The sequence below is a fragment of the Elgaria multicarinata genome, chromosome 8 (assembly GCF_023053635.1).
Source record: "Elgaria multicarinata webbii isolate HBS135686 ecotype San Diego chromosome 8, rElgMul1.1.pri, whole genome shotgun sequence".
Taxonomy (NCBI): domain Eukaryota; kingdom Metazoa; phylum Chordata; class Lepidosauria; order Squamata; family Anguidae; genus Elgaria; species Elgaria multicarinata.
In genome coordinates this window covers 83602839-83629555 of record NC_086178.1, presented here as the reverse complement: position 1 = coordinate 83629555, position 26717 = coordinate 83602839, and the positions used below count along the sequence as shown (strand labels likewise).

The following is a 26717-nucleotide window of genomic DNA, read 5'->3' as shown; positions in this document are numbered from 1 at the left end:
ATGTTAGTAGACAGATTGAAATGACAAATCATTTCAGACAGATATGGAAGTCAAAAGGTAAAGTTAGTTCACTTTTTTTGTGAAACCTTTGAGAAGATATTAGATCATCCTGCAAGCACTACCACAAGAAAATTACCCCTGCAATTACATATAAAATTGCCTCCTGCCATTTCCAACTCAAGAGCGGAGGAATAATAATAAATACTAGCAGCACAATTCAAAATACCAGGTGGCCCAAAAGTAGGTATACAGTTGTTTAGAATGTTGATGGGAGGGGGAGAGAATGTGTGAGTAGATGATGTGTGGGTGGAGTCAGAATGACAGATGGGAAGAGTGACAGGTGGTGACAGGTGTAGAGAGTGAGGGGAGTGAGGCCTAAAAGTAGGTATACAGTTGTTTAGTTGTTTAGTTATTTTTTTTTACTGATATTGTGAATGATGGCAGCGAACTTGAGTCAAGAACAAAGAAAGTGGATTCTAAAGCAGTACTGGAAGACTGAAAATGCCGAGCGGGTGCGCACAGCGTGGCAAGAAGCATCTGACACTCCTCCACCAACACGTCTGACAATTTATCGTTTTAGAGATAAATTTGAAGCAACAGGTGCAGTAGCTAATGCACTGAAATCTGGATGTCCTAGGACGTCTATGACAGGAAAATGAGATGAGAGTCGCTCTGACATTTGTGAACAGTCCGAAAAAGTCCACATGACGTGCATCTAAGCAGCTATCCATACCTAGAACGTCCTTGCAACGCTTAATGCGTAAATTGAAATTGAAGCCGTACCGTCCAAGACTGTTACATGCTCTTCTGGAGGATGACCCAGACCGTTAATGAACCAGACCTTCTTGATAAGATCATCTGTTCAGATGAGGCTTCTTTCAATTTGTCAGGCCACGCGAACAGGCATAACTGTGTGTATTGGGCAGATGAAAATCCTCATTTGACTATCACATCTCAACTGAACCAGCCAGGTGTCACAGTGTGGGGTTCACTGTCCAGCGAAGGTGTTGTAGGACCCGTTTTCTTCAATACAACTGTGGATAGAAACAATTACCTAAACATGTTACGTGATGTGGTAGTGCCACAAGTCAGAACCAGGGCTAACTTTGCCGAACTGCTCTTCCAACAAGATGGGGCACCTCCTCATTACGATTTTGCAGTAAGGGACTATCTTGACAACACCTTCCCACAGCATTGGATCGGACAACGTGGCAGCATTGAATGGTCGCCACGTTCACCCAACTTAACACCAATGGACTTCTTTTGGGGGGGCGTAGTAAAGAATAAGGTTTTTGAGAGGAATCCCCAGACAGTGAACGAATTAAAAGACTTCATCTCGGAAGTATTTATGGACATCGATGCGGACGGGAATTTGTGCCGTACTGTGTGTCACAGTGTTCTGGACAGGTTCGAGGAATGTTGCAATATTGATGGAATACATTTCAAGCACTTACGAGATTAAATAGTGTTAAACAAATTAAATGTAATAAACTGCAAATAAACTATACTGTATACCCACTTTTGGGCCACTCTGTATGTTTATTGGAAAATAAATGTCATTGTTGTAGGATTTCACACTAGAAAAGATAAATATAATCTGGAGTCATTGTGTCTCTCCCCTTGCCCAGATTCCTTGATTCAGACCAATGGAATTTTTAATGCATCTTTTATTGAAAATAAATCACACAATTTTAGTAGTGGAGATTTTCATAACCATCTGGTAAATATTTCAGTATTTATGGCACTGATGGCAGGAGAAGGAGGAGTTACACCATCCTGACAAGTATCATTTTGAATTTCTTTTGGGTCAGTTTTCTGGGTCAGTAGTGCCTAATTTGCAAGACAAATATTATAAATGAGTGTGAACTATCAGACATATGCAGTCTGCCTGCCAGAGGGCTATAGAAGCTTCCCCCCTCCCTTTTAAAAAAAATTTCTGCACTTCACTTCTTTGGCAATATACTTGGAATCCCTAAGGAAATTAGCAAATGGAATGTTAGGGCTGAGTTTTCACATGTTCCCTTTAACTTAAGTAATGAACAAGAATGATGCAGATGGCACACAACTGTTAAAACTAGGGTGAAAGGATGGTTTTTAGCATACAATATATATAGTACTTTTCTATATACAATATCATGACTTAGGCATAAAGTCATATTAAATGCACTATGATAGAAAACTATGTATACGAGTTGTTTAACATAGATTGAACAGGCTGCGATAGCTGAATAGAGATGTTTTTACAAACAGAATAAACGATCAAACAACAGATGATAAGATGATATACAGCTCTGCATTGCAAAACGCTTCTTCAGAGTATGTCAACTATTTGCACCATCACAAAGCTACTGCCGTGGGTGAATAGAGGGATGTTAGAATTTGTTCCTGAGTTCCAAAATTACGCATTTAGTCTTTCAAACAAAGGCTCACTTAAAGTCCTGGCTGAAAAATGCAAAGCTTCAGCAGTGGTGAGTTCCTATACAGCTGTTCCTATGCCCCCCTTTAAGTAACAGCCAGCTATGTTTCATGAGAACCGACACAACGGAATTATCACTTCTCATCTTTATTTCCATTGTTGAGTGATATGATAATAGGCAATGACCTGGGTTGACTAATAGTATGATTATAGGATTTTTGGCCCTGAGATGATTCTCTATCCCACCCTGCAATTTGCCACCCCGTTTGCAGGTGGCAATTTGGCATGCGTTTGGTTATTTGGGGAAGGGTTTACTATTGCTGTGCCTCGTGTGGCGCAGAGTGGTAAGCGGCAGTTACTGCAGCCGAAACTCTCCCCATGGCCTGAGTTCGATCCCAGCGGAAGCTGGTACTCAGGCAGCCGGCTCAGGTCGACTCAGCCTTCCATCCTTCCGAGGTCAGTAAAATGAGTACCCAGCTAGCTGGGGGAAAGGCAAGCATGACTGGGGAAGGCAATGGCAAACCACCCCGCTACAAAGTCTGCCAAGAAAATGTCAGCGAAAGCAGGCATCCCTCTAGGAGTCAGTAATGACTCAAGTGCTTTGCATGAGAGGTTCCTTTCCTTTCCTTACTATTGCAGGGAGCAGTCACGGTTTCTTTTCTTTTTCTTAAACCTGTACTTTGGCAATGACTTGAAAAAAGTATGAGAAACACCCCTCCCCTAAAAATAACCTGTGGTGCAATTAAAAACGGGAAGCCATCTTTTCTTCTCGCCATGGTAAGTGCCTCCCCCTCCCCTACCTTCCCCCATGTTTTCAGAAAGTGAAATCCTCCCTCCTCAAATTTCAACATCAGCTTGTCAGCACTTATTGTTAATTTCATGGCTGATGATAATGTCATGTGTGACCTCACTCTTTTTTCAAAATCCAGCTCCTGGTTGCAAGGTGGTACCTTTGTATTAGGCCCATGTCAAGATATGGCTGCCACACAGGTTTCTTGGAAGTGTCCCTCTGTGGCACCTGTTACATTCACTAAGCCGATTTGTGTGTGCTGCTTCTAAACATGGCTCAGCTCTCACCAGCTGATTTGACTCATGCTACCACAAAGCAGGTTTGACTGTGGCGTGGACACAAAGCACATGGTGAGACTGACCCATCTGATGAACTGGTGGAGGCAAATAGGTTCTGCGTGAAGCAACTGCTATGTGGAAATAGTTTAGAGAAGCCTCAACATGTTGTTCATACTGTAGGAAGGGTGCCATGCCTTTTGGGAAAGAGGAAGCTCTTCCTGTTGCCCAGGGCTGCCACGGAATTCATTCCTGACAATGCTGAAGCTGCGCTGCATTGGTAGACTTAATAAGGACCTACCTAATGCTCATATGTCCCTACCTAACGTTTATATGAGAGCCAGTGTGGTGTAGCAGCTAGAGTGTTGGTCTGGGAGTTGGGAGATCCGGGTTCTAGTCCCCACTCAGCCATGGAAACTCACTGGGTGACGTTGGGCCAGTCACAGACCCTCAGCCCAACCTACCTCATAAGGTTGTTGTGGGAAGGAAGAGTATTATGTATGCCACCTTGGGATCCTTGGAGGAAAAAAGGCGGAATATAAATGCAAAAAACATATAAAATATGTTCCTGTACTCCAAACTAGGTTTTGGAATACCCCATATCATATATCTCCATGATTAGGGGGAAAGTCCCGTTTAAGATAAGTAATAATTCCCTACAATCAAAACTGTCATTTTTCGCACAATAGTCAAAGCGTGATGAGTCCAAATGACAATTACAAACAAGGAACTGGGCATAAGCTTTGGGTCGCCCCATATAATACACCCATACCTCAAGGGGAATGTCCTCTACAAGTTGGCATCAAATTGTATCTGAACCAATGCTTTGCTTGGGCACAGGACATTGTCAAGTATGGTGCCCCTGTGCTAATAATAGCCAAAAGATGTAGAAAAGCATAAGAAATTGGTGCTGTGTACCCCACAATAAGCTTTGAGCTATCCCAAATCATACACCCGTATGTCCAGGGGAGTATCTTCTATGAGATGGCATTGCATCATGTCTGGCACTTTGTTCAGGTGCAAGACACTGTGAAGGGTGTGCCCATGGCAATCATACCCAAAACATATAGAAAAGAATAAAGAACTACAGGTGGGCATCCCACAACAAGCCTTGGATCACCATAGAGAATACACCCACATGTCCAGAACAGTGTCCTCTATGTGATGACAATGAATTTGGTTCTAGCCCAACACTTTCTTTGGGAATATTATACTGTCTGGGCATGTCTTTGGGCAATAATAGCCAAAATACATTAAAAAAAAAGCAAGGAATTGTTGCTGTGCAGCCCAGATTAAGTTTCAGAACATCACAAATCATGCAGCCATATGCCCTGAAGACTGTTGTCTTCAAAATATCATTGATTCATGCCTGGCCCAATGCTTTCTGTGGGTGCAAGACACTGGCATGACTAGATGGACTCTCGGCCTGATCCAGCACGGCACTTCTTCTGTACCATGGCTCTTATCGGTGGGGACACATGCCCTTGACTGTGTCTTCCTCTTAAGGTGAACATTGGGCTGGATGCGATTCAGTGTTATTGTAGAGAGGACTCTCTCCTGGATGCTCTCTTGGGTTGGTCCACAATCCTAGTTCCTTATTGTTGTCTACCTATTTTTCAATTGTCATCTGGGCACATTATGGGCAATGAATGTTGCACAAAAATGAGAATTTTGATTGGAGGGAAGTATGAATGGCTTTGAAGGGGAGCAAATACAACAGCATGAAACTTTCCAAACTTCTCCCTGTTATACAGGAATCAAAGGCACAAAGATCCTCTTTTAAAAGTGGAGTTAGCGGCCCTTTCTATGTTAATGAAAAATATTTATACAAAGTATGATTTTACATCTGTCTGTCTGTCTATCTATCTATCTATCTATCTACATAGACACATGCAACATATGTAACTGTGCTGTGGAAATCACTGACATCATCTGGCCCATGGAGCTCTCATTGGGGGAGCACCCCACCTAAAACTGGTTTCCCAACTCTTATATATAGGGTTGCCAAGTGAGGGGGGAGCGTGCTCAGGCAGTACAAGCTGCAGAATTGCTGAAGACCTGTGCTGGATTCAAAAGAACCTTGGCTTTGGGCTTGAATTTCTCAAATGGCACCCCTGGCCATATAGAAACTATTTTTCCCCCTACTGAGTAGATTTGCCAGAATAGGTTCTGCATGAGGGCCAGGCTGCTGTTCAGGGAAGATAAATGAAAAAAATTCCACTTGGAATGCCAGGATATCAAGTAGCTTTTCAGATCCTGGCTATGCTCTCCCAATAGCCTATTGCAGCTTCCCTAAACCTGGACCCCTCCAGGCTCCTGTCTTTATGGCGGTGTGCACACTAAACCCTTCGTGTAGACATGCCCCAGATGTGATGGACTTCTGGCTGGGAATTATGGGAACTGCTGGTCAAATCCATTTGGAAGGCACCGGTGTGTGTGTGTCTTGATGACGCCGCTTTGCCGCTTGTTCCTTTGGCTTTGCAGCTGCAGAGTGGAAATGCTTGCTATTTACTGTTTTACTCTGTACAGCACCATGTACATAGATGGTGCTATATAAATAAATAAATAAATAAATAAATAAATAAATAATAATAATAATAATAATAATAATAATAATAATAATAAATGGCAAATCTCGACAGCATGAGGGAGTGTAGGCTTTCTGGCCAAAAAAGCCGCAGCACCTGTCCAATGCCTGGCCTTCCTGTGCTTCCTGCGATCTATCCTGGGCCTCAACCTGCCCCTGGAACATCCCCAGCCTCAATCTGAAGTGAGGTCACCACCGACATGATGGAATAAAGAAGATAGTGACTATGAAGCAAATGGAAAAGTTCTGGTAAGTCAGTGACTTTTAAAAAGCGCAGTTTCATGGGAAAAGTCCGAGGTGGCTTCGAGGTGGCGGCTGCGTCATATAAACAACACAGGGCCAACTTGCAGCCACCATGGGCTAAACGGTGTATAGACAAGCCCCAGGTTGGGGAAGTCTTGTCTAGTGCTTAGAGTACCAAACTAGGAGACTTAGGTTCAAATCCCTACTCAGCCATGAAGTTCATTTGGTGACCAGGGGGCCAGTCCCTATCTCTGAGCGTAACCTAACGCACAGGGCTGATGTGAGGATAAAACAGAAGGAGGGGAGAACCTTTTACACCGCCTCGTATATTAAACTCCTTGGAGGACGTAGGGAACAAATGTGTAACCACGTCCCTTTTATACAGTGCTTTTTAGAAGTGTTCAAAGAAAAGCAAATATATAATTCTAGTAAACATATTATTATAGTTACCTACAATTTGGTTACCAGAATTCTGTCCCCATATTACAGATGGGGTTGGGGCAGTTGAGGCTGAGAGAAAATGGGTTGCCTCAGTGCTAGCGCCAGGGTTTCACAGGCCTTTTGACAAGACACCCTCAATGGGGGCCCTTCCTCAGTGAGGCCATGACTAGACCAGGCCAGTATCTTGGGATCGTCCCGGGATCATCCCTATACATCCACAAGATGCACAGGGGATCCCGGGAGCAGGGAGGGATGATCCGTCCCTTGGCCCAGGATATGGTCCTACATTTTAATCCTGCTTTTTCCATGGTCTCGGGATGATCCTGAAACCGCAGAATGTGTGGCTGGACGTCATGGGTAGTTCGAGGAGCTTTGTGCTCTGTGCACATTGGGGATGGGGTGGGGGGAGGTTGTTGTTAAAAAATCCTCACCGATTGCGCATGAGCACTCATGCGCTCCTTTCCCTTTAAAAACTGAAATCCAAAATGGTGGCCCTGATGTCACACATCACGTGTAAACGAGGACAACCATCTCACGGTCATAAAAGCACGAGATCGTCGCCCTCCGACCCCCTCATCTAGCCATGGCCTGAGTCTACCTTCTCGCTACCATTGTCATTAGCTGCCATTGCTCCTCCTCCTCCTTATTGCTACTACCTTGCTTGAGAGCCAGAGAGCCAGTGTGAGCAAGTAGGCAGGGGTATCTTCTGCTCCTCCTTCTCACCATCACTGTAGGACAGAGCGAGAGGCAGGGGAACAAGGAGGTTGAAATGCTGAAGAGAAAGAGCAAATCCAGGGAGTTCTTGTCATTGGGCTCTGGCTTAGGTGTGGGTCCTATCCTTGTCGTTGGCTTTCAGTTGCCTAAAAGGCCACTGATCAGTGAATGGATGGTTGAGCTTTGAAGAAGGAACTTCTGACTCACAGATCATGTGCTCTGAAACCAAGCTGCACTGGAACCTTTCACGTGTTCAGAATTTTGCAGGGCTGTTTTCCAGCTGAGCAGTCCAGCTGTTTTTGCAGAGTCGTGTAAGTGCTCTGGGCAGGAGGCCCCGGCTCATAGCCAAGCAGTCTCAGAACGTCTGCTTCTCCAGGGCGCTTTGAGGCTTGGAATTTTGCATTGTCGAGTAGTCATTTTCTTTGAACAAAAGCCACTCTGTGACCCCGTCTGCAAACAATTTGATTTCCTTTTATTACTTGGCACCCGACAATGTGGTTGGTATAGAAAAGGCCACATTAAATCTGAGATAAAGGGGAATGAATTGGCAAAGCTTGAAGGCTAACGTTTTGTCAAATTATTTTGTGACTTATAGGTTAATAAATTTTTGTCCTGATTCTTTTTTTAAGAAAGAGCCAAACAAAACCAACAGCTTCTTCATCTGTCTCTATCTTAAGAAGGCCTTTTTGATTACATTTTGTAATGGAAAGCTCCTGCAAAGAATGGGCTGTAACAAAAGAAATGGCCTTTACAGGCAATTAGTTATTTGAGAAATGAGGGTGTTCCTATAGCCCTTTGATTGCTGGGGATATAGATGTCTTCTCTCCTGGCTGTGCTTCCATTTTAGGAAACTCTGCGTCTAAACCACAATTTGGTACTGTGATGGTACGGCCATTTTCCTTCTAGCGGGGTGCATCCACTGACACTGGTGTGCAAAGTGGTTGTGTGCAGGGCAAGCACTGGGCTTCAGGGGACGCTGGGTGCTTATGATGCCCCCCCAGACTATTGCCCCCCTCCGCACTATGGGGTTCTCTCCTGCCTACATATCTGCCATTGCTGTTGCAACCGCCACCAACCCAGCAATGATTCATCTTGCCAATGACAACCAGTGGTGTAATGTAATATTTTGAAGTGTAGATGTTCATCATGATAATCCCCATAGGCATGCCCCCAGGGAGAGTCCACACATGCAGGCAGCTGTGTTGATCCATGTGAATAAACCACTCCTATCAGTTTTCATCTCCAAGAGGAGGTCTTTTGTAAAGCTAATGGGTCTTAATTGCTCATTGAAGGCCAAGCCACCCCAAAGTGCATTGCGTTGCTTTATAACAAGGAACAATACATAGATGGTGGGAAAATGCATTCCCCTGCCCCACCCCCAGGCACTGTGATTGCTCAGCAAAGAACATAAGAACATGAAAAGAGCCATGCTAGATCAGACCAGGGTCCATCTAGTCCAGCAGTCTGTTCACACATTGGCCAACCAGCTGTTGACCAAGGACTCACAAGCACCCTCCCACTCATGTTCCCCAACAACTGGTGTATATAGGCTTATAGCCTCAGATACTGGAGGTAGCATATAACCATCGGGACTAGTAGCCATTGATAGCCTTCTCCAGGAATTTATCAAACCCCCTTTTAAAGCCATCCAAATTGGTAGCCATCACTATATCTAGTTTAACTATGCGCTGTGTGAAGAAGTACTTCCTTTTATCTTGTCCTGAATCTCCCGCCAGTCAGCTTCATGGGATGACCCCATTGGGTTCTAGTATTATGGGAGAAGGAGAAAAATGTCTCCCTATCCCATGCATAATTTTGTACATCTCAGAGGAAATAGGGAATCCTGAAGGGGATATTGTCCCTCCTAATAAAGAAGTGCTGGTGCTGCATCCCTGTGAGCCCTGGTTACACCATGCCACTGATGTCTTGGTAGGCAGCAGGAGGAGCAAATTTGCATGGCAACCCAGCCACATTCAGCTTCCATTTGCACTGGCTGCCTTCCATGTTAAACAACTCCAAATAGTACAATTCCCATCCTGATATTAGGTTGGGGATTGCATTTGGGGTCATTTAATATAGTAGGTTGGTAGTGCAGGTGGGAGTCCAGCATTGGCCTGTCTACCATGCAAAAATGCTCCCACCATCCTTTGGGGAAACATTTCTGGAGGTGAATGTGAGTGGCAGTGGCCTGGGAGCTGAGCTGGCATTAGGCTTCTATTGACGGTAGCTACCCACAATATTAAATGACCCCCAATGCAGTGCCTGGCCTGCTATTGACACCAGGTGGAAAATTGCATTTGGGTAATTTCACATGGCAGACAACTACTGTGAGTAGGAGCTGAATGCACTGACTTAGCTCCCTGCTTCTTACCAAGGAAATTTAATTTCAGGAGTCAGGGAGCCACATCAGATGAGCATTTTATTGCACGCTTGTTACTGACCACTGCTGGATTTTCATGGGTCCTTTTGATGACGACGTCCACCTCCCGTACATCTTTCTGGTCTTTTCTGTGACAAAAAAAGGCCCGGTAAATCTGTTTTTTTTTATCGAAGTGAAACTTGCCACCATTTCCTGCTGTGTGCAGGAAAAGCAGCATGATAAAGACACCCACTGAATGGGCCATGTGGTTGTTGCTGCTTCAGTAGGGAAACACGATTTCCCCCATCTGATGATACTCAGGCATGGGCCGTTCTGAGCTCATGGACCCTTAGCAGCTGCCTAACCAGGATGATTCCTTAAGCCAGTCCTAGTTGTGTGGCCATCATAGATGCCTAAATAGTGCCTATGAGGTCACTGTTAACAAAAGATACAGTCCTTGATACCTCTGTCATCAGTTTCTACCATTTTAAGATTGATTGAGAGTGATTGTTCTTTGAATTTTAACCTTAATTAAACTGGAAATACATTACAAATGGTATTTCAATCTCACAACATAAAATATGATCTTGTATATTTATGTCTTATTGTTCCCAAAGTTACATAGTACGAGAAGTTAAACCGCCAACAATGCCTTTAATGTGTGAAGCCTTGAAATGAACACACTGATGTGGGCAAGTAAATGGCTGATGAATGCTGGGAGTTGTAGGACTTCTTTTTCTTCCTGTCTAAGTATGCATGGGATTGCATCCTTAGTTGCTAACAGTGCAATCCTGTGCATGTCTACTCTAAGTCTCACTGAGCTCAAGGAAACCTATTTTCACTTAAGAATTGCAGCTTGAGTCATAGAATCATAGAATAGTAGAGTTGGAAGGGGCCTACAAGGCCATCGAGTCCAACCCCCTGCTCAATGCAAGAATCCACCTTAAAGCATCCCTGACAGATGGCTGTCCAGCTGCCTCTCGAAGGCCTCTCATGTGGGAGAGCCCACGACCTCCCTAGGTCATTGGTTCCATTGTCGTACTGCTCTAACAGCCAGGATGTTTTTTCTGATGTCCAGCCAGAATCTGGTTTCCTGTAACTTGAGCCCATCATTCTGTGTCCTGCACTCTGGGATGATCGAGAAGAGATCCTGGCCCTCCTCTGTGTGACAACCTGCTATAATGTCTCCCCTCAATCTTCTCCAGACTCTTGTACTAAGTGCACAATCTCTGTTGTATTTGTGCAACAGACTAATAGTTACCCATCTGAAAATCATATATGTATGTTTCTGTTGCTTCTGCCACTGCTGCCAGTAAAAATGGAGGTTTCCTTTCTTTTTTGGCAGAGACAGCAGCTAATTTAGCAAGGTATGGAACCAACTTTAATACAAATGGCTACAGCACATATCTGGACCACACCAGCCTCCTTTCTGGATCATCATAATTTTAACGGATGGAAGAAGACTGGGGAAAACCCAGTAGGAGAGCAGAAACAAGAGAGCAGGGAATTAAAATTCATGTGAGAACTTAATACTATTGCTTCACCAACCTTTGAAATAGGAACTGTATGTGTTGTGTGTGTTATCGTAGCACAAAGCAGACTGGATCCTCGTTAGACACACTATTGTAATTAACACAATTAATAATGTATCGGTTGAACAGGTATTGGTAATTCAAGGATGATGTCTAGAAATATCTCTACTGACTTTGCTGAAATGCAGTTTTGTAAATGTTTAAAGGGGAAGGGGAAGCCTTGTAACTATAGGCTGCTTTTGGTGGAAAGAACGTAAAGGCTCGATGCAGGGACTTCTTATTTGAGTACATGGTGCAAATGTTTTATTAATGTGTCATAAGATTAAATAGGGTCACAAATAAATGCTGTATTTAGACAGTGGCAAGTGCAGTCTTTGACGGCATCTTCAGATCCAAGGTTCACTTGGCAATGCTCTCCTGTTGGGCCTAACTCTGCCTAACATTTCACTCTTCCCAACTGATCAATGATCATATGATCTTGTTCCATGCGCTGCTTGAGATGTGCACTGCCACTCGATAGTCTAGCCGCTTCTTCACCTCATTGTATACAACAAGAAGCCTCTCCCTATTGTTGGTCTCCTGCAGCATAGCAATGTTCTTCCTCTTGGCATCAAAGAGGTAGTGGCGACCCTCAGCCCTCCACTGCTCTTTCGTCTCCTTCTCAATTATCTTCTCAAGATGGGTTATCTTATCATTTTTCACAGCTTCTGCTGCAGCCATTTTTCCTCATTGAGTTTATCAGCAAAAGCTGCTATGTCAGCACTATACTTCTTAACTCCTGTATGGCCTGGAGGCTAGCAAACCATGGCTGCCTGCAAAGGCTTCTGGGTGAATGGCTGCTTTACCCAGAAGCCTTTGCTTCACCCAGAAGCTAGCAAACTGTTATTCCCTTCTGTACCATCAGCAACATTCATTTGTGTTATGGGAAAGATGGGTCAAAAGCACAATTACAGTGATCTCATGAGAACAGCAAGTGTCTTATCTGTGTAGCCTGGTACTGTATCTGGAGGCTCTAATGAGCTGACATTCGTGTCTCTCCATCCAATTAGTAAGTGCACCTGGGTGAAGGGGATGCTTATGTGTGCCAAAGAAATGCCAAGTAGTGCCTTGTTTCTCACAACAATGTAGACTTATGCTATAGGTTCTTATGATGAGAAGAGCTGCTTTGTTATTAACAACATGCAATTAATCACTTAAGCTTAACTTGACAGCAATGCCAAGTTCAGTTATGCTATAATTGTTCTTGTGCCAAGGGGTGGGGGTCCAGATTTTGCAGAAGGGTCTTTTGTGCAGGAAGCTTTCGCAGTCTGGTCCACTTTTATTGGGATATGCCAATAAATTTTGTCTCCTTGTAAGCAAACCTGCGAATCCGGCTACTTTTGTCTCTTTGGCAACCCTGGAAAAACCTGAAAGCCTACGGATGGGGCAATACAACTCCATAGATCAGCATTCCCACAATAGCGATTGCGTAAATTGTTTCATGGTTAATTACGTAAACTTCATTAGAAAGGAGATAGAGCAGAAGTCTAGTCCCAAGCATAGAGGGGCCCAGATTCCCATTTTAGGGTATACATATTGGAAAATTTCTTCAGGGATGACTCTATGGTGGCCTTTCCCTCTTGTCACTGGAAGAGATGGCAGAGGAGCCAAGTGCTGCTGACTTTTGTGATGTGGTCTTGATACTTGCACCACTCCCACAGATAGAGAATGCACCAAGCTGTTCAGACCAGCCAGGGCCAGGTGGCGTAAGGCCAAATGGGACAGCATCATGTCCTGAATAATGCTGCCTTCTCAGTCCGTGACCCCCGGCAACAACAGTAATATGGCAGCCTCCGTAAAAGGTTTTATTTGAGTGACAGAGCGTTTTGGGCCTGATCCAACACTAGTCATGCATGATTAGTTGTGCTCAGTGGCTAGCAGCCCTAGGGCCTAGATGCAAGCCTGCAACCCCTTTTGAACCACCAGCCAGTTTGGTGGGCCTTAAATGAACTGTACAATGGTAGATAAATATTAACTACTGGATTGGTGTGCATGTGTGAGAGAGGGGGATAGGTTGACTGACACTGCAATCTTAGGCATGTGTAATCTTAGGCATTCTCCCAGGTTAATGTACAGACTGAATATGGACCTTTTCAGATGTGCATTGGGTTTTTCGCACATTAAATATGTGGTTCTTACTGACATGTTAAGAACGTAGGAAGTACCATGCTGGATCAGACCAGGGGTCCATCTAGTCCAGCACTCCTAGCAGTGAATGGGCATCATTGGATACTGCCTATAGTTAGTTGCCTTATATTGGGTGAGGCGATTCACCAGCTAGCCTAGTATTGTGTACTTTGACTAGCAGCTGCTCTCTTCTTTTACATCACCTGCTACATGATCAGGTATTTTTTGAACTGGAGATGCCAGAGATTGAACCTTGGACCTTCTAAGTGCAAAGCAGGTGCTCTACCACTGCTTGATGGTCCCTCCCAAAGTTCCTATCAAACCTCTAAGATCCCAGACAGTTGAACCCTGGATTTCCTAACAGAGCCTTCCAAAACTGAGCTATGATGAATTAAAAGGGGCATGATAATGGGGAAAAAAACATTTAACTCTTGAACAGCCTTTTAAAAAAAATGCAATTGTGAATGCTTCCAAATATTCTGTGAAATATTTAACTTCCAGATGGAGATAGTTCATGCCAAGTTCTACTCTGGAATGTACTTTTATGGTTGAGTTATAAACCTGCGGAAAGAGAGCTTTGTAATATTAAAACCAAACAGATCCAAAATGACAAGGTAAGAGATCCAATGCAGGATTAAAAAAAGGTTCTTAGATGAACCGTAAACAAAATAATAGGGGCTTGACATTGAGTTTGTCACACAAGATTGGTTTAGGACAGGAAAAACTTGTTTTGGTCTCTGCAATAAGATACTCCCTGCAGTTTAAAAGTGTACGGGGAATACTTTTAAGTTGGCCTGGCATCTTTTAATAGAATATTCCTTTCTCCAAAGGATTTGTTTCTATGCTATACTATACACTGTCTGGGTGTCTCCCAATCTCTCCACCCCCTTCTCTATATATTCAGTCCTTTACAAAATTGTATTAAGGGGAGGGGGGTGAATTACAAATGTTCAATGCTACAATCCAATGCATAGTTTCCTGGAGAACCCCCCATTCAATACAATATTCTTATTTATGAATAGCATAGGATTGCACTGCCAAGTTCCCATGGGGTTTTATTTTTTGTATTTCAGATTATTTTAAACTAGAAACCTTCACCAAATATTGTGTTGGTTATATTGACTCAATATTTGGCAAAGCTTTCTAGTTGGTTGGTTTACTATTCCTATCAACAACACATAACTACTCTTGTTCCTAGGTCTATATGAGGTTTTCGCCCAGCCTTTCCTTTCTCAATGGCTCTTTTTCTTTCGAACTCCTTGCCCCACCTCATGTCACATTAGTATTTTGTCTCCTTTCCCTGTCTTTCTCTTGGGTCACTCCTTCTCAGCCCAGTGCCTCCTCTGTCCTCTTTCTTTCAGCCACCATGCTGGCCTCTATCTCTTTAACTTTCCGCTCAGCTTTCTGGCCTGGTCAACATCCTTGAGGACAAAATTACATGTCTATTTTTTTTCTTGACATTTTCTTTTTCTTGTTTAACTGAACGTGAAAGCTGCAACTAGGGGCAGTCAACTCAGGCAGTAGATTCTGAGAGGACATAATAAAGCGTCGGAAGAATGAGCTGAGTGCCACCTAGCCTGCCCTGTATCACCTAAGCTAGCCTGCTACTTTCTGGTGTGGTGGAAAATGATGTCCCATTGCCAGTGTTGAAGAAAGTTTCAACTGCCAGGACAGTCGGGGTTTTTACAGGGTGCCATCTTGCTCTTCACCTTAGGCAGCAAAATGTCCTAGGCTGGCCCTGGTTGCAACAATTTGCAACCAAAGACCACATGGAGGAAGGAGGTTTTCAATTTTTTGTCTCCTGGTAGGGGGGTATTGTTAAATATTACCTCCCAGTTGCTTTTTCTCCTATGTGGTGAAAAGTGGCGGGGGGAGGAGGTGTTGTGGGTTTTTTTAGCAGAAAAACTTCCAGAAGGGAAAAGGGTATAAAAACCCTACCTGTCTCTGCAACTGCATTTTTTAAAATAAATATAAAGAAAGTAATGAGAAAAATACATGCAACTGTTATGTGTTCTTTGGCACACTCCTTCTCTCTCTCTGTCCCTTCTTACTATTTCTGTGTGAACCATCTATTTATTTAAAACATTTTTATAGCGCCACCTCGCCATTTCTCTCATTGTGGTGCTTTACAATAACACATAAAACAATTTCCACTAAAAACCCTCAACCCACATTAAAATTCAAACCACCCCTCCCACAAACTCTTGTGAAAATAAGAATGCCTTACCGAGGCGTTTGAAACAATTGACAGTGGGAGCCTGTCTAATCTCCAGTGGCAAATTGTTCCATAACTGGGGGCCAACCACTGAAAAAGCCCTGGCCCCTGCAGATTCCAAATTGTAGCGGGGGACCATCAGGGCACCCCGCTCCTGAGAGCGAGTCTGCCAATGGTGGGACACAGGAGAGAGGCTCAAGTAACCAGGGCCCAAGCAGTGCAGGGCTACCCCAACCGATCTTTCATTTTAGTCATAGATGTTGCTGCATTTGTTAACATTTTATGACTGAGGACAGTATCCAACAGTGTCATTCCGCAAACAAACAGCATTAGTGGAGTTCCACTGACTCTTTCTGTTGCACAAGTGGTTGCCCATTATGCCTGTGCAATGGTAGCACAGGCAGGATGTGCAACTGGTGGGGGGGGGGAAAGTTGCACAACAGGTTGCGCAAGAGTTAGGCACAAATGGTTGTACAACAGGTTGTGCAAGCACAATGCCAAACCACTTGTGCAACTGTGCTTGCACAACCATAACTTTACTTGGATTCACCTCTTGCATCTAGTTCGGAACTTAGTTTCCACTAGGGTAAGATCATTTGGATAATGCCCTGAATGGCATTTGGATAATGCCCTGAGCCTTTCCCCTTAGCAATTAGAATGTTCTTGAAAGTTCCATGACATCCCAACAGTTCAGCCATAAAGAAGAAAGGACCTTGCTTGCTGATGACAACCAATATAACTTGCATTCTGCAAGCACAGATTAGCTATTACTTTAAATCTCCCCTCCATCCATCACTCAAGGCTTGTTAAAACATGTGAAGAGGGAAGTCCCACACTAGGACCAAAATTTACATTAATTAAAATCCGTATCTAGCAGCTACATCTTTTATTCATTTTTACTCTAGAGTAGGCAGAGCCCCCCCACCCATCGCAATCTGGATCAGAATCCTAGAATGGGGAATAAGAGGGATTTTAAGATCTGGATCATGTCCCTTGTAATTACTCTAAGGAACAAAGGAAAAAAGACATACATGCTCGATACCAATTTAAAGAAGTTATTATTATTATTATTATTATTATTATTAATTTATATAGCACCATCAATGTACATGGTGCTGTACATCTTTTGTACATCTGTTCTATCTTTTTTGGCCCATGGTGTGGCTTGTCCCAGTTTCTGCCTTCTCCCTCAATCTGAGTGGGCTTCATTATATCTCATCTAGTCTGTGATTTGGCTTGCTATGCACTTGATAGTGGGTTCTTGTTATAAGGTTGTCATATTTTAAGGTAAAGAGAGAGGGGGTGCATTTTGAGATTTTTCTAATAATCAGAGTGATAGATTCCAAGTATACTGAATTTCAGATTTCTGTTGTGAAAATATCCTAACCGTTTCAATATGCATGCCAGTGCATAAACCCACAGACGGGTAAGATGGTTTCAGACACTAATTGTGGCGGATTCAGTTTCCTATTGAATTATTGAGAAATGCTTTTGTCTGAGGAGCCTCTGACTGCACACACTGGCATACATCAAGTCTAATTTGGTCACAGGCATTATATAGTTCTGATAAAATGGACTATAGTCCATGAGTTTATGGTATAATAAATGGGTGAGTCTTTAGTTTAAGGTTATAGTTTTAAGGTTTAAGGTTAACACTGTTTTTAAATACTGTGAGTTGGATCCAGACTACATTAGCTTGCCTTAAGTCTCATTGAACTATATAGTTTTTAAATAAGTTGGACAAATTAGTTGTGACTTAAGTTCCATTGATTTCAATATTTACTAAGTTCAACTAAGTTTATCTAACTGCAATCCTATACATATTTACCTGGGAGAAAGTCCTATTGAAGTTAGTGGGCCTTACTTCTGAGTAGACACATATAGGATTGCACTGTTCATTGGGAACTAAATTCAACTAATTGTGCAATCCTATGCATGTTTAGACAGAAAAAAGTCCTACAACTCCCAGCATGCCCCAGACAAACCCGTGCTCAGTCTGCCATTGAAATCAATGGGGCTTGACTGTTGGATCGTGCCCTCAGTTAATGAAGAAGAAAACCCAGCTGGCTCGCTGGTATCTAAAATGTGCCCATTATAAAAAGCCTGTCACCCGTGGTTACTGGTAAAAAAAATGACGACTTTTTTATATATATATGCACTTGACAGATGGAATACGGCAACGGGTGTTGTTCGAGCAACTGTTACCAAGCGGACTATGCAGTAGTCTTACGCGGGACCCTTAGAAGATATACGGTACAACGACAGGCTTCCGTCGGCCTGTCTTGGGTGTGACGCGCGGCTTCTGTACCGCACCGGATGTTTACAAGGCTGCACTTCCGCACCAAAGAGCCAGACTCTATGGTCGACGACCGCGGCTATGACTGCTGCTGGGGCTCTAAGCGCCTGCGCGAGCCGGGCCCCCTTAGGCCGCTCCTGCCACCACCACTACTAGCAGCGGCGCCGTAGTCGTATGTGCGGGACGGTAGCGGCTGGCGTTGCTGAGGAACGCGGCAGCAGCAGCAGCAGCAGCAGCAGCAGCGGCCGCGGGCGCAGCAGCCGGCGCCCCGCCTTCTTCCCTTCCGTGGGTGCCGCCGCGGCGCCGCCGTGAGGGGCCGGCCCGCCGCCTCCTCCCCCTTCCCCGCTCCCAGCCGCGCCGCTGGCTCCCCTGGGGTTCTGCGTCGGCAAATGGTTGGGCCGGAGGATGCCGGAGCTCAGGGCGGCGCAGCCTTGCTTCCCTCGGGCCGGGAGGAGGAGGAGGCGCCGGCGGAGGCGGAGGCGGAGGACGACGACGCGGAAGCGGACGGAGAGCGGGATGGGAGCCGAGAGGGGCGCGGGGCCCGGCTGCAGCGCTACTTGGCTGGCAAGAGGCCGCCTAACGGGGACGCCTGCGGCGCAGGGAGGATGACCAACGGGGACGCCGGATTCCTGTTGCTGCCGCCGCCGCCGCCTCAGGAGGGCCCGCTGCCGATCTGCGACGAGCCTCCGACTTCGGAGCGCGGCGACGAGAAGCTCCACAACGGCGGCTGCGCCTTCTTCCTGCCGGGGGCCCAGAGCGCGGTGGCTCTGGAGGAGCCGCTGAAGAGCTGCAGCCTGGCGGGGGTTGCCGCAGCGGCTCCGGCCATGTCGCCGTCGCCCTCTTGCTCCTCCTCCTCGGGGAGCCCTTCGCCGGCTTCCGAGGAGGCCGAGAGCTTGTCCTCCCCGGCGAGGGCGCTCCCTTGCCTGCCCTCCCTGGCCTTCATGGACATCAACCTCAACTCCCGCAACACCTTTGAGGTGAGCCGCCGCCGCAGCGCCCCGGAACATTTGCAACCGCAGCAGCCACCCAGCCTCGCCTCCGCCGACGGCGCCAATGCAGCTGCCGCCGGCCCAGAGGAAGGGGATCGGGCCAAACGTCTGGGCGTCATCGCCGGGTCCAGCTTCGCCGAATTCTTCACGAGGTAAGTGACTCATCCTACCGCTCCCTGATGTTCCTAGGGAAAAGGTACCGTGTGTGTGTGCCGCATGCAAGGGATGTCAACCTTGTCCTCGGTTACTGAACCGGAACAACAGCCACCCTCTCAGCTCCGAACTTGCTGCCACTAATGCCAGCTAGAACCCCCTACAGATTCTGTAAACATGCATTGAAAGTATGATGGGTGGGTGGGAATCTCTATAGCATTACTTAAAATACTTTGCTTGTGGCCATTGCAGAGTAATGGAATGCTTAATTACGAGGTCCCTTACCACTCCCATGAAAACTGGCTTTCTGGGTAGTACAATGGCAGTTTTGTACATCCCATTCAATTATTATGGGACTGATCTGGAGTACAGAACAGACTTTTAACGATTAAAAGGAAATCCTTGTGGAAGAAGGAAATGCTTGGTCAAGCTGTACTAAAGTACTCATTATGGAAGGCCCATTAATTTCTGCAGAAACGATTGATTGGGAGAATTGCTTTAAATATCTGAATATCTGTAAAGAAGATGTCCTATAGTCAACTCCTGATCTTCTTAAGCTCATTTATTTAATGCTCAATCTCCAAGTTCCTCAACTGAGTTGTGTCCCAAATTGGAGGTCTATCAATAAACTTGAGGCTGCAGAATTGTTTTTATGTGTTTGGGCTGCAGTAATTTCTTTTCTGAACAGAAGACTGCCATGTGGACAGGGAATTGGGAATTGGGGCTCTGTACAAGATGACCTGCTAAATAGTGGAATCCCATGTTCATTGCATTGCTATGCACAGCGTCTTGAAAGCCAAAGCTATCTCTTTTTGGATCTAAGATGTAACTTCTCTTTGATTGAAGAAGAATTTTCTGGTTAGAAAGTATAAGCAGACTTTTCAAAAGCAGGGTGATGCAGAAATCCACATACTGCTTTGTTAGTATATGTTAAAGTATTTTCAGATGTTACAAAACAAGCACATGTTATATCCTTCTTTAAGGGTGCAATCATGGCTGACTGGAGGGATGCTAGGGCTTCTTTCTGTCTAAGCATGCATAGGATTGCACTCTAGGAGTAGGACTGCTCTTTGTGTTGTCTTAAAGAACACACCGTGATAAATAACTAGCACTGATTTGATTGATTCCCTATGTCTGTTTTAAAGTCACTTAACATGAGTCTTAAATCACCATGTTTAGTAATCTGGAGTCGATTTCTTTGCTTGGAGAGAAGTAGGCAGACCACATTAAAACCACTTTCCACCAAATATGATGTTGTAAATGCAACCAGGAGCTTCTGAACCACTCTCCATAGTGCAGGATAGCGATCAGAAATTTCCTTCTGTAACCAAAACTCCTGGTACGGAAAATACCACCTCTAGTGTTCCCCTGCTGCCCCTTTGCGTCATAGTGCTCTTCTGCCGCACCTTGCCTCTTAATGCCCCCCTATGCAATCCCACCACCCCCAAGGGGGCAGTACCACCCACTTTGGGAAACACTGCTCTAGCCTAATATAACTGAAAGAGAGCCAATGAGATTGCGGATATGTGGGGGAAAAGAAGAGAAGGGAGTTGAAATGGACAAGCCTGTCTGAAATATCTCGAAGTTGTGTGGTGATGTAACTGTTATGTCATTGTCTTGAGAGGAGGATTGGTGGGAGAGTGATACATACTGCACATTCAGCATCACTGTGCGTTCCTTGGATTGGGTAACCACGTTCCTTCTTCGGATTGTTAGTGAACTCTGAGGAACAGTGGTAGTTCTGAAGTTGCCTTACAACTTTGACTTAGTTGTAAATTATAGACATATGCTGCAAATGCCAACCGTGGGCTTAATTTGGCCATGGTTCTGCCTCAGATCATAATGAGATAATATTGCAGTTTCTTGAGTTATCATCTGCAAATCACGTTGATGCTACTTTTGTACAAGTGCAATTTGAATCAAAATATTGTAGTGTGAAGTGCTCCTATTCAAGGTTCCACCCACTCCATTCTTCCTCATTTTTTTTTCTTCCCTGTTCCCAATAATAAGATATTATTTGTAGGTTGATTTATGTAGTTACTTCAGTTTCACACTTAAAAGCAGAGCAACAAGTCTTAACCTCTACCTAGTTTACATGGAGGAATTTGTATTGGAGGCTGGCATATCTGAACCATAAGTTGTTTAATAATGGGTTGTAATTCTCTTTCCTGGAGATCAGCTGGTGAATGTCTCCTGAGCATGCGCTTTTTAACAATTGAGTTACAGCAACTTCCCACGCGCATCTTATTGTAATCAGGAGTTGCAATATGTAGTTACGCTTGAACCGATGGCACAATCCAGTCATTTTACAAATTCAGTATGGGGCAACTTAATATAGAGACTGGTAACAATCCAGGTTGTTAAAATGAAAGCTCAATGAAATCAGTTATATTTCAATATTTGGTACTTTTAATTAAAACAAACTTTATTTTGGTCATATTATTATGCCACAGTGATAACATATTTCAAAAATCTAAATTGCTAAATATCAAAGTTAATCAGGCTACTTAAAGTTCTTTCCCATGTAGGTGAATGTTGGGGACAATTTATTTGACAATTTATTTAAAGGGCTTTTGGTGTGTTTAATTTACATATTTTTGGTTTGACAATGATGACTCTTTCTTTCTTATAAATGAGCATTCAGTTTTTACCACATGGGGTTGCATACAAACAAAAATTAGCAGTGAGTAAGAAAAGACACAAATCGCTAAATATAAGTATTGGAAACTATTCTCTCTTTTTTTTGGGTTCTTGTGAAACTGTAATATGTATTGGCATATTTCATGCATGTTTTCTTAGCTCTCACTTAGTCCTATTGAACATAATGGAACTTACTTCTGAATAAACTTGCAAAGGATTGTGTTGTAAGATATAATCTGTTAGATTTTTTTTTCATGTCTAATGCTGCCAGTATTGGTGCTATGAGAGGGAACTTAAACAATTGTGTTTATTTGGTGCTTACTTACCTCCAAACTGAATAGAGGAGATTATGTAGATACACTTCCCCATTCAATTACAGGCGTGTTTGCGGATAAGACTTCACATAACCTCATTGAAAAGCTGTTAAACTTGAATGTTGGAGCAGTACAGTGTGGGGTGGCAAGTTTTACTGTGCTCTAGCTTGCACTTGTGGTTTTTCTGAAATCTAATTTTGTTCCAATTAAAACAAATTAAACTGGCACAAATGTAGGTTAAACACCATAATTTATCATCTTGGTGGTCTTGTGCCATTGTACTTTTTTTAGTGTAATTCTGGTGGCATAGTTGAAACCAAACATTCTGCAGTTTTAATTCACATTGATTGCAGGTTAAAGTTGTTTTTCTTGGTTGACTTAATGTTTCTCTCTCATATCTGTGGAGGCAGTACTTATCTGTGTACTGAATGACTTTCACAGGTATCAATTTCACCTTTTCTCAACTTGATCCAGAGTGTTGAACAATGCCCTGGTCTAGGAGGCGTGAATATTTTTTTGCCTAGGTCAAATACTAGTTTCTAATTTGACTTGGTAAACTTGGTTTTAAACTTTGATTTTCTGTATATCTTTTAAATTATTACAAAAATAGGGTTGTTTTGCTGGAGACAAAATTGCAGGTCATCTGCAGATATTTGCAGATCCCAGTCTACAAAAGTCTTAAGCAGGATATTAGTATTTCAAGGAAAGTATATGTTCTAGTTTCAAGCACATTCAGTCCAAGCAGGCTGTAGAAACCAATGAGCAATTTGTAGGATTATAGCCAATGTCTACAGTGCAGCCCTGTGTGTACCAACTAGTATGCCCTAAATCAGTAGAAAAATAACACAAGTGTGAATGTTGTAGTCGAAGATGTTATACACTACTAGTGTTCCTTGTAATATTCAACATTCATTTACTTTTCTTCCACGATTTGTGTGTATATCTCTCTTCATTTTTCACAAGGAGTGGGCTGGTAAAAGGGAATGGAGGAAGTAGAGGTGGATCTTGACACACCTTTTGAATGCTATGAGTCAAATTGGCAGCTATCCTGTGTGTGGAGAGGTACAATATGCCTAATTCTATTCCAGTAACTGAGCAAAGCAAAATCTGTAATATTAACAGATAATGGACTTTATATCTGCATAAGGATATAGAATACAGAAGATAAACCTAAATAACATTAGTTATGAACAAGTCTACAGTGTGTCTTGAATGTTGTCATTAAACAGAAAGCCAGGTAGAAGTAGTCAATGTCATATTGTGCAACATTGTTTCAGGTAGAAGCTGTTTAGTCTCACTGGCTTAACCTATCCTGTTAATCAAGGCTGAAATTATTGCTCATAGGGAGTGGTAAACAGATATTGGTTTAGGACTGATGGGAGAACGGAACCATCTTGGCCTTTAGATCCATATAACATGGTACATAGGGGTCTACATGCTGGTAGTGGTTGGGCTTTGGCCGGCAGTGATGTGCAGAGCTGGTGGTGAGTGGGGCCTGAAGTCCTGCATACAGATGTGCACAGACAGCTGGCCATCTCCTACCCCGAATCTGAATTAAGGTTGCCTAGTAAGCTTTTTTCCTACAAGAAAGGGGGCCTTTTTTAACCCATGGTTTGTCTCAAATATGTTAAAAGATTCTCTAGTCTTCCATACTATTTAGGGTTTCCCCCCAAGAATCTTATTGAGAGACAAACCGCATAATACCAGCTAGAATAGTATAGTATTTGTTTTAGACTCCAGGGGAAGCTAGAGAGGTACACCATCTATAACAATTTGGCAATAGGGAGAGTCTGGAAGCTAGGTGAGTCTTGAATGCCACATGTGGCCCATGAGTTGCCACAAGAGGGTTAGGACCTAAGTATATTCTGAAGTGCTATTGATAATATCAAGTATATGAAAGGTAAAACAGTTCAACAAATGACACGTTCTGTAACCCAATGACTGCAGGGATCCAACGTACCTAAATGCTACTGGCACTTTTTAAAATTAAAAGCTCCCCTGATTAGTGTCAGATTTTCAAAGATCATTCATTTCTTTTGCCATGGAACTGGAGGTCTTCATCAATATATTCTTTTGTTTGTTCTTTTGGTTCTCAAGTGGTAGGTGGTGGGCTCATTTGGTAAAGCACTTTTAATCATAAGGCTATATTGTTCTTCTCTTGAATTGAATAAGATGTAGATAAGCTTCCAGAGCAAATCACCAAGAAGTTGCATGTGACCAAAGGCCTAGTTGTTTATACCAAACTTGCAATTGTTTTTGTGCTCACTAGACTTGTTCAATTTTATGGTTTTCTCTGTGTATTAAAGGATATAATTCTTTCAGGGCAAAACAAGGAAAATTTCACAAATATTGTGCTGAAGCATTGGCCAAAGAATTTGATATCAAGTAGCTCTAACCTAATTGCATCTGAACAACTGGACATGGCTTCTTGTTATATTTATATGTATATTGATAACTACAGGACCTTTAGCTCACTGCTTACTTAAAACCCATTATTACTTTAAACTTTGAAGGACCTGTCTATGTATGTCATTGTTAGGGAGCATATGTGAATGTGGGAGAGAAATTAATTGCTATTTTCCTGCTGCTTAAGGGTTTTCTTGCTATGTTTTCCCCTTGACTGATATACTAAAGAGGGAATTTGAGAAGCATCCATGTAAGTATCTGTGAGTGGGCTCACACAACATGCTAACCCATGATGTTTTATTTCCCAGAACAACCCATGATGGTTTTAGCATGTTGTTGGTGGGATGTCCCCCCCTGCCCCCATCCCCACCCACCTGAGAGCACATGAATTGTAATGAGGATTATTTTACCTACGGTGGGTTAGTCTGTTACTCGGCACGGATTATGGAGATTGCCTATAGAGCTGCTCAGCAAGAGTGGGTAAAAACGCTGTCATGCTTTGTCCCTCTCAAGCCATCTCTATTCTCACCACAGAGGAAGCTGGGATATCTTCCCAGCTCAGCCAGAAGACTACAAGACGAGGAGAGGCGAAATTGTGTGTGAAATAAACTACTCTGTATAGATTCTTTGCCTGATTGTCTGAAGGGAGCACAGGAGGTTGTTTGCATAAACACCTTCCCAGCATAACTTGCCACCCTCCATGGATTAGTGTGATGTATGAATCTAGCCATTTAGACAAGAGAAAATAAAACGCTGGCATTGATAAAGTGGTTTCTCTTTTTATTTTGCACAATGTTGAACATATCAGGAATATCAAGAAATTACAGAAATCTTTAGAATAGGTGAATGTTTTATTCTGCTTTTAGGATGGAATTATAGATAGTTATAATAGTTCAGCAACAAGTATAAGTATTAGAAAACACAAGTGTCAATATTCAGTAATTAAATATGTAATCCTTTTTTGATGTTCCTCCCTTTTTGTTACCTAGTCCTGCTTAATCATGCTTGTCTCAATTGTGTGTTGTGGCAGTTGATTCTGCAGCCTGTGATTATCTCTGCACAAACTTGTGCTTCAGTAGCAGGAACTGACTTGTATGTGATCTTGTATGTTTTGAAGCTAGGCAGCAGCTTTTCAGATTAGAAGTTGTGTCCCCGTGAAGGAAAGAGTAAAAGATCTCACAATGAGTGATGTGGGGCAAAAAAATCTTCTGGATTTTTTTTTAGTGCTTTATTTTTCTGCAACAAATGTTCTATAAATTCATTAGTAAAAATGCCAATTGCAAATACAATATTATTATTACGCAAGCTTGGCAGTTTCAACATTTAATATTTTTTCAGGTGATTGTACTTTGCAAGTACCTGAGAGAATACATATGTCAGTGAAATACATATATGACTCAGTCGAATGGAACTAATAAATAGCGATAGCAAAACTGAAGGTGCCCCAACAACTTTAGTGGAAGAGAGTTGAACTTTGTTAAAATATTTATTTATTTATTTATTTAGAATATTTATATACCGCTCCCCATTGAAAAAAATAGATGGGTGGTTGTCAACTTATCATGGACATTTTGGGGGGGTTGATAAAATTAATTAGCGTGTCAACAGTTTTCAGTATCTTGGTTCCCCCCCCTTAAATTTAAACATAGTAAGGAAAGCATATGCTGTTGCCTTTACATTTTTAAAAGTATTTCAATAAAACGTTCTATATATTACAAAATTTAAATCACATTCGACGTGCTTTTATATTTTTCCTCAAATATTTGAGGTCATATACTTGTGATGTATCAGGACAAAAAAAAATGGGGTACTTTTTTAAAAATGCTTTGTTTACTAATCACAAGTAAAATAAATATGCTAAATTAGATTTCTGTAAGGCAAGGGTTGGCAACCTTTGGTCCTCCAGATATTTTGGCCTACAGCTCCAGCTGCAAGTTGCTGACCCCTGCAGGCAACAGAACACTTTCTATTGAAAACTGAAGCATTTCCTGAGTAAATGACCCTGTGCAAATAAATCTAATTTGCACTGGATTTTTTTCTGGAATTTTTTTAAATTCAGAATTTTCCGGAGAACCCACATTGCTGCTCAGCTCCTTGTGCTGTGACTGGACATTGTTTTGAATACACCCTAGGCAGTTCCTCCCATATTCACTATGTATACAGTTTCACATGCCATCATGT

At 43.1% G+C, this 26717-nt stretch overlaps 1 protein-coding gene and 1 pseudogene across 2 annotated transcripts in view; one reads left to right on the top strand and one right to left on the bottom strand.

The window, feature by feature from the left end:
* Window positions 1–11637: 11637 nt before the first annotated feature.
* LOC134402250 (ATP synthase F(0) complex subunit B1, mitochondrial-like) lies at window positions 11638–13273 on the bottom strand (annotated as a pseudogene).
* A 4933-nt stretch (window positions 13274–18206) lies between these two features.
* The window catches only part of TBC1D12 (TBC1 domain family member 12), a 50155-nt gene continuing 41644 nt past the window's right edge, over window positions 18207–26717 (top strand). The window contains exon 1 of one of the 2 annotated variants that reach the window (XM_063132896.1): window positions 18207–19175. In XM_063132896.1, the coding sequence (XP_062988966.1) occupies window positions 18424–19175 (752 nt within the window). In that variant the 5' untranslated portion in view covers window positions 18207–18423. The remainder of the gene's footprint in view (window positions 19176–26717) is intronic. The other variant, XM_063132897.1, reaches the window with a different exon arrangement.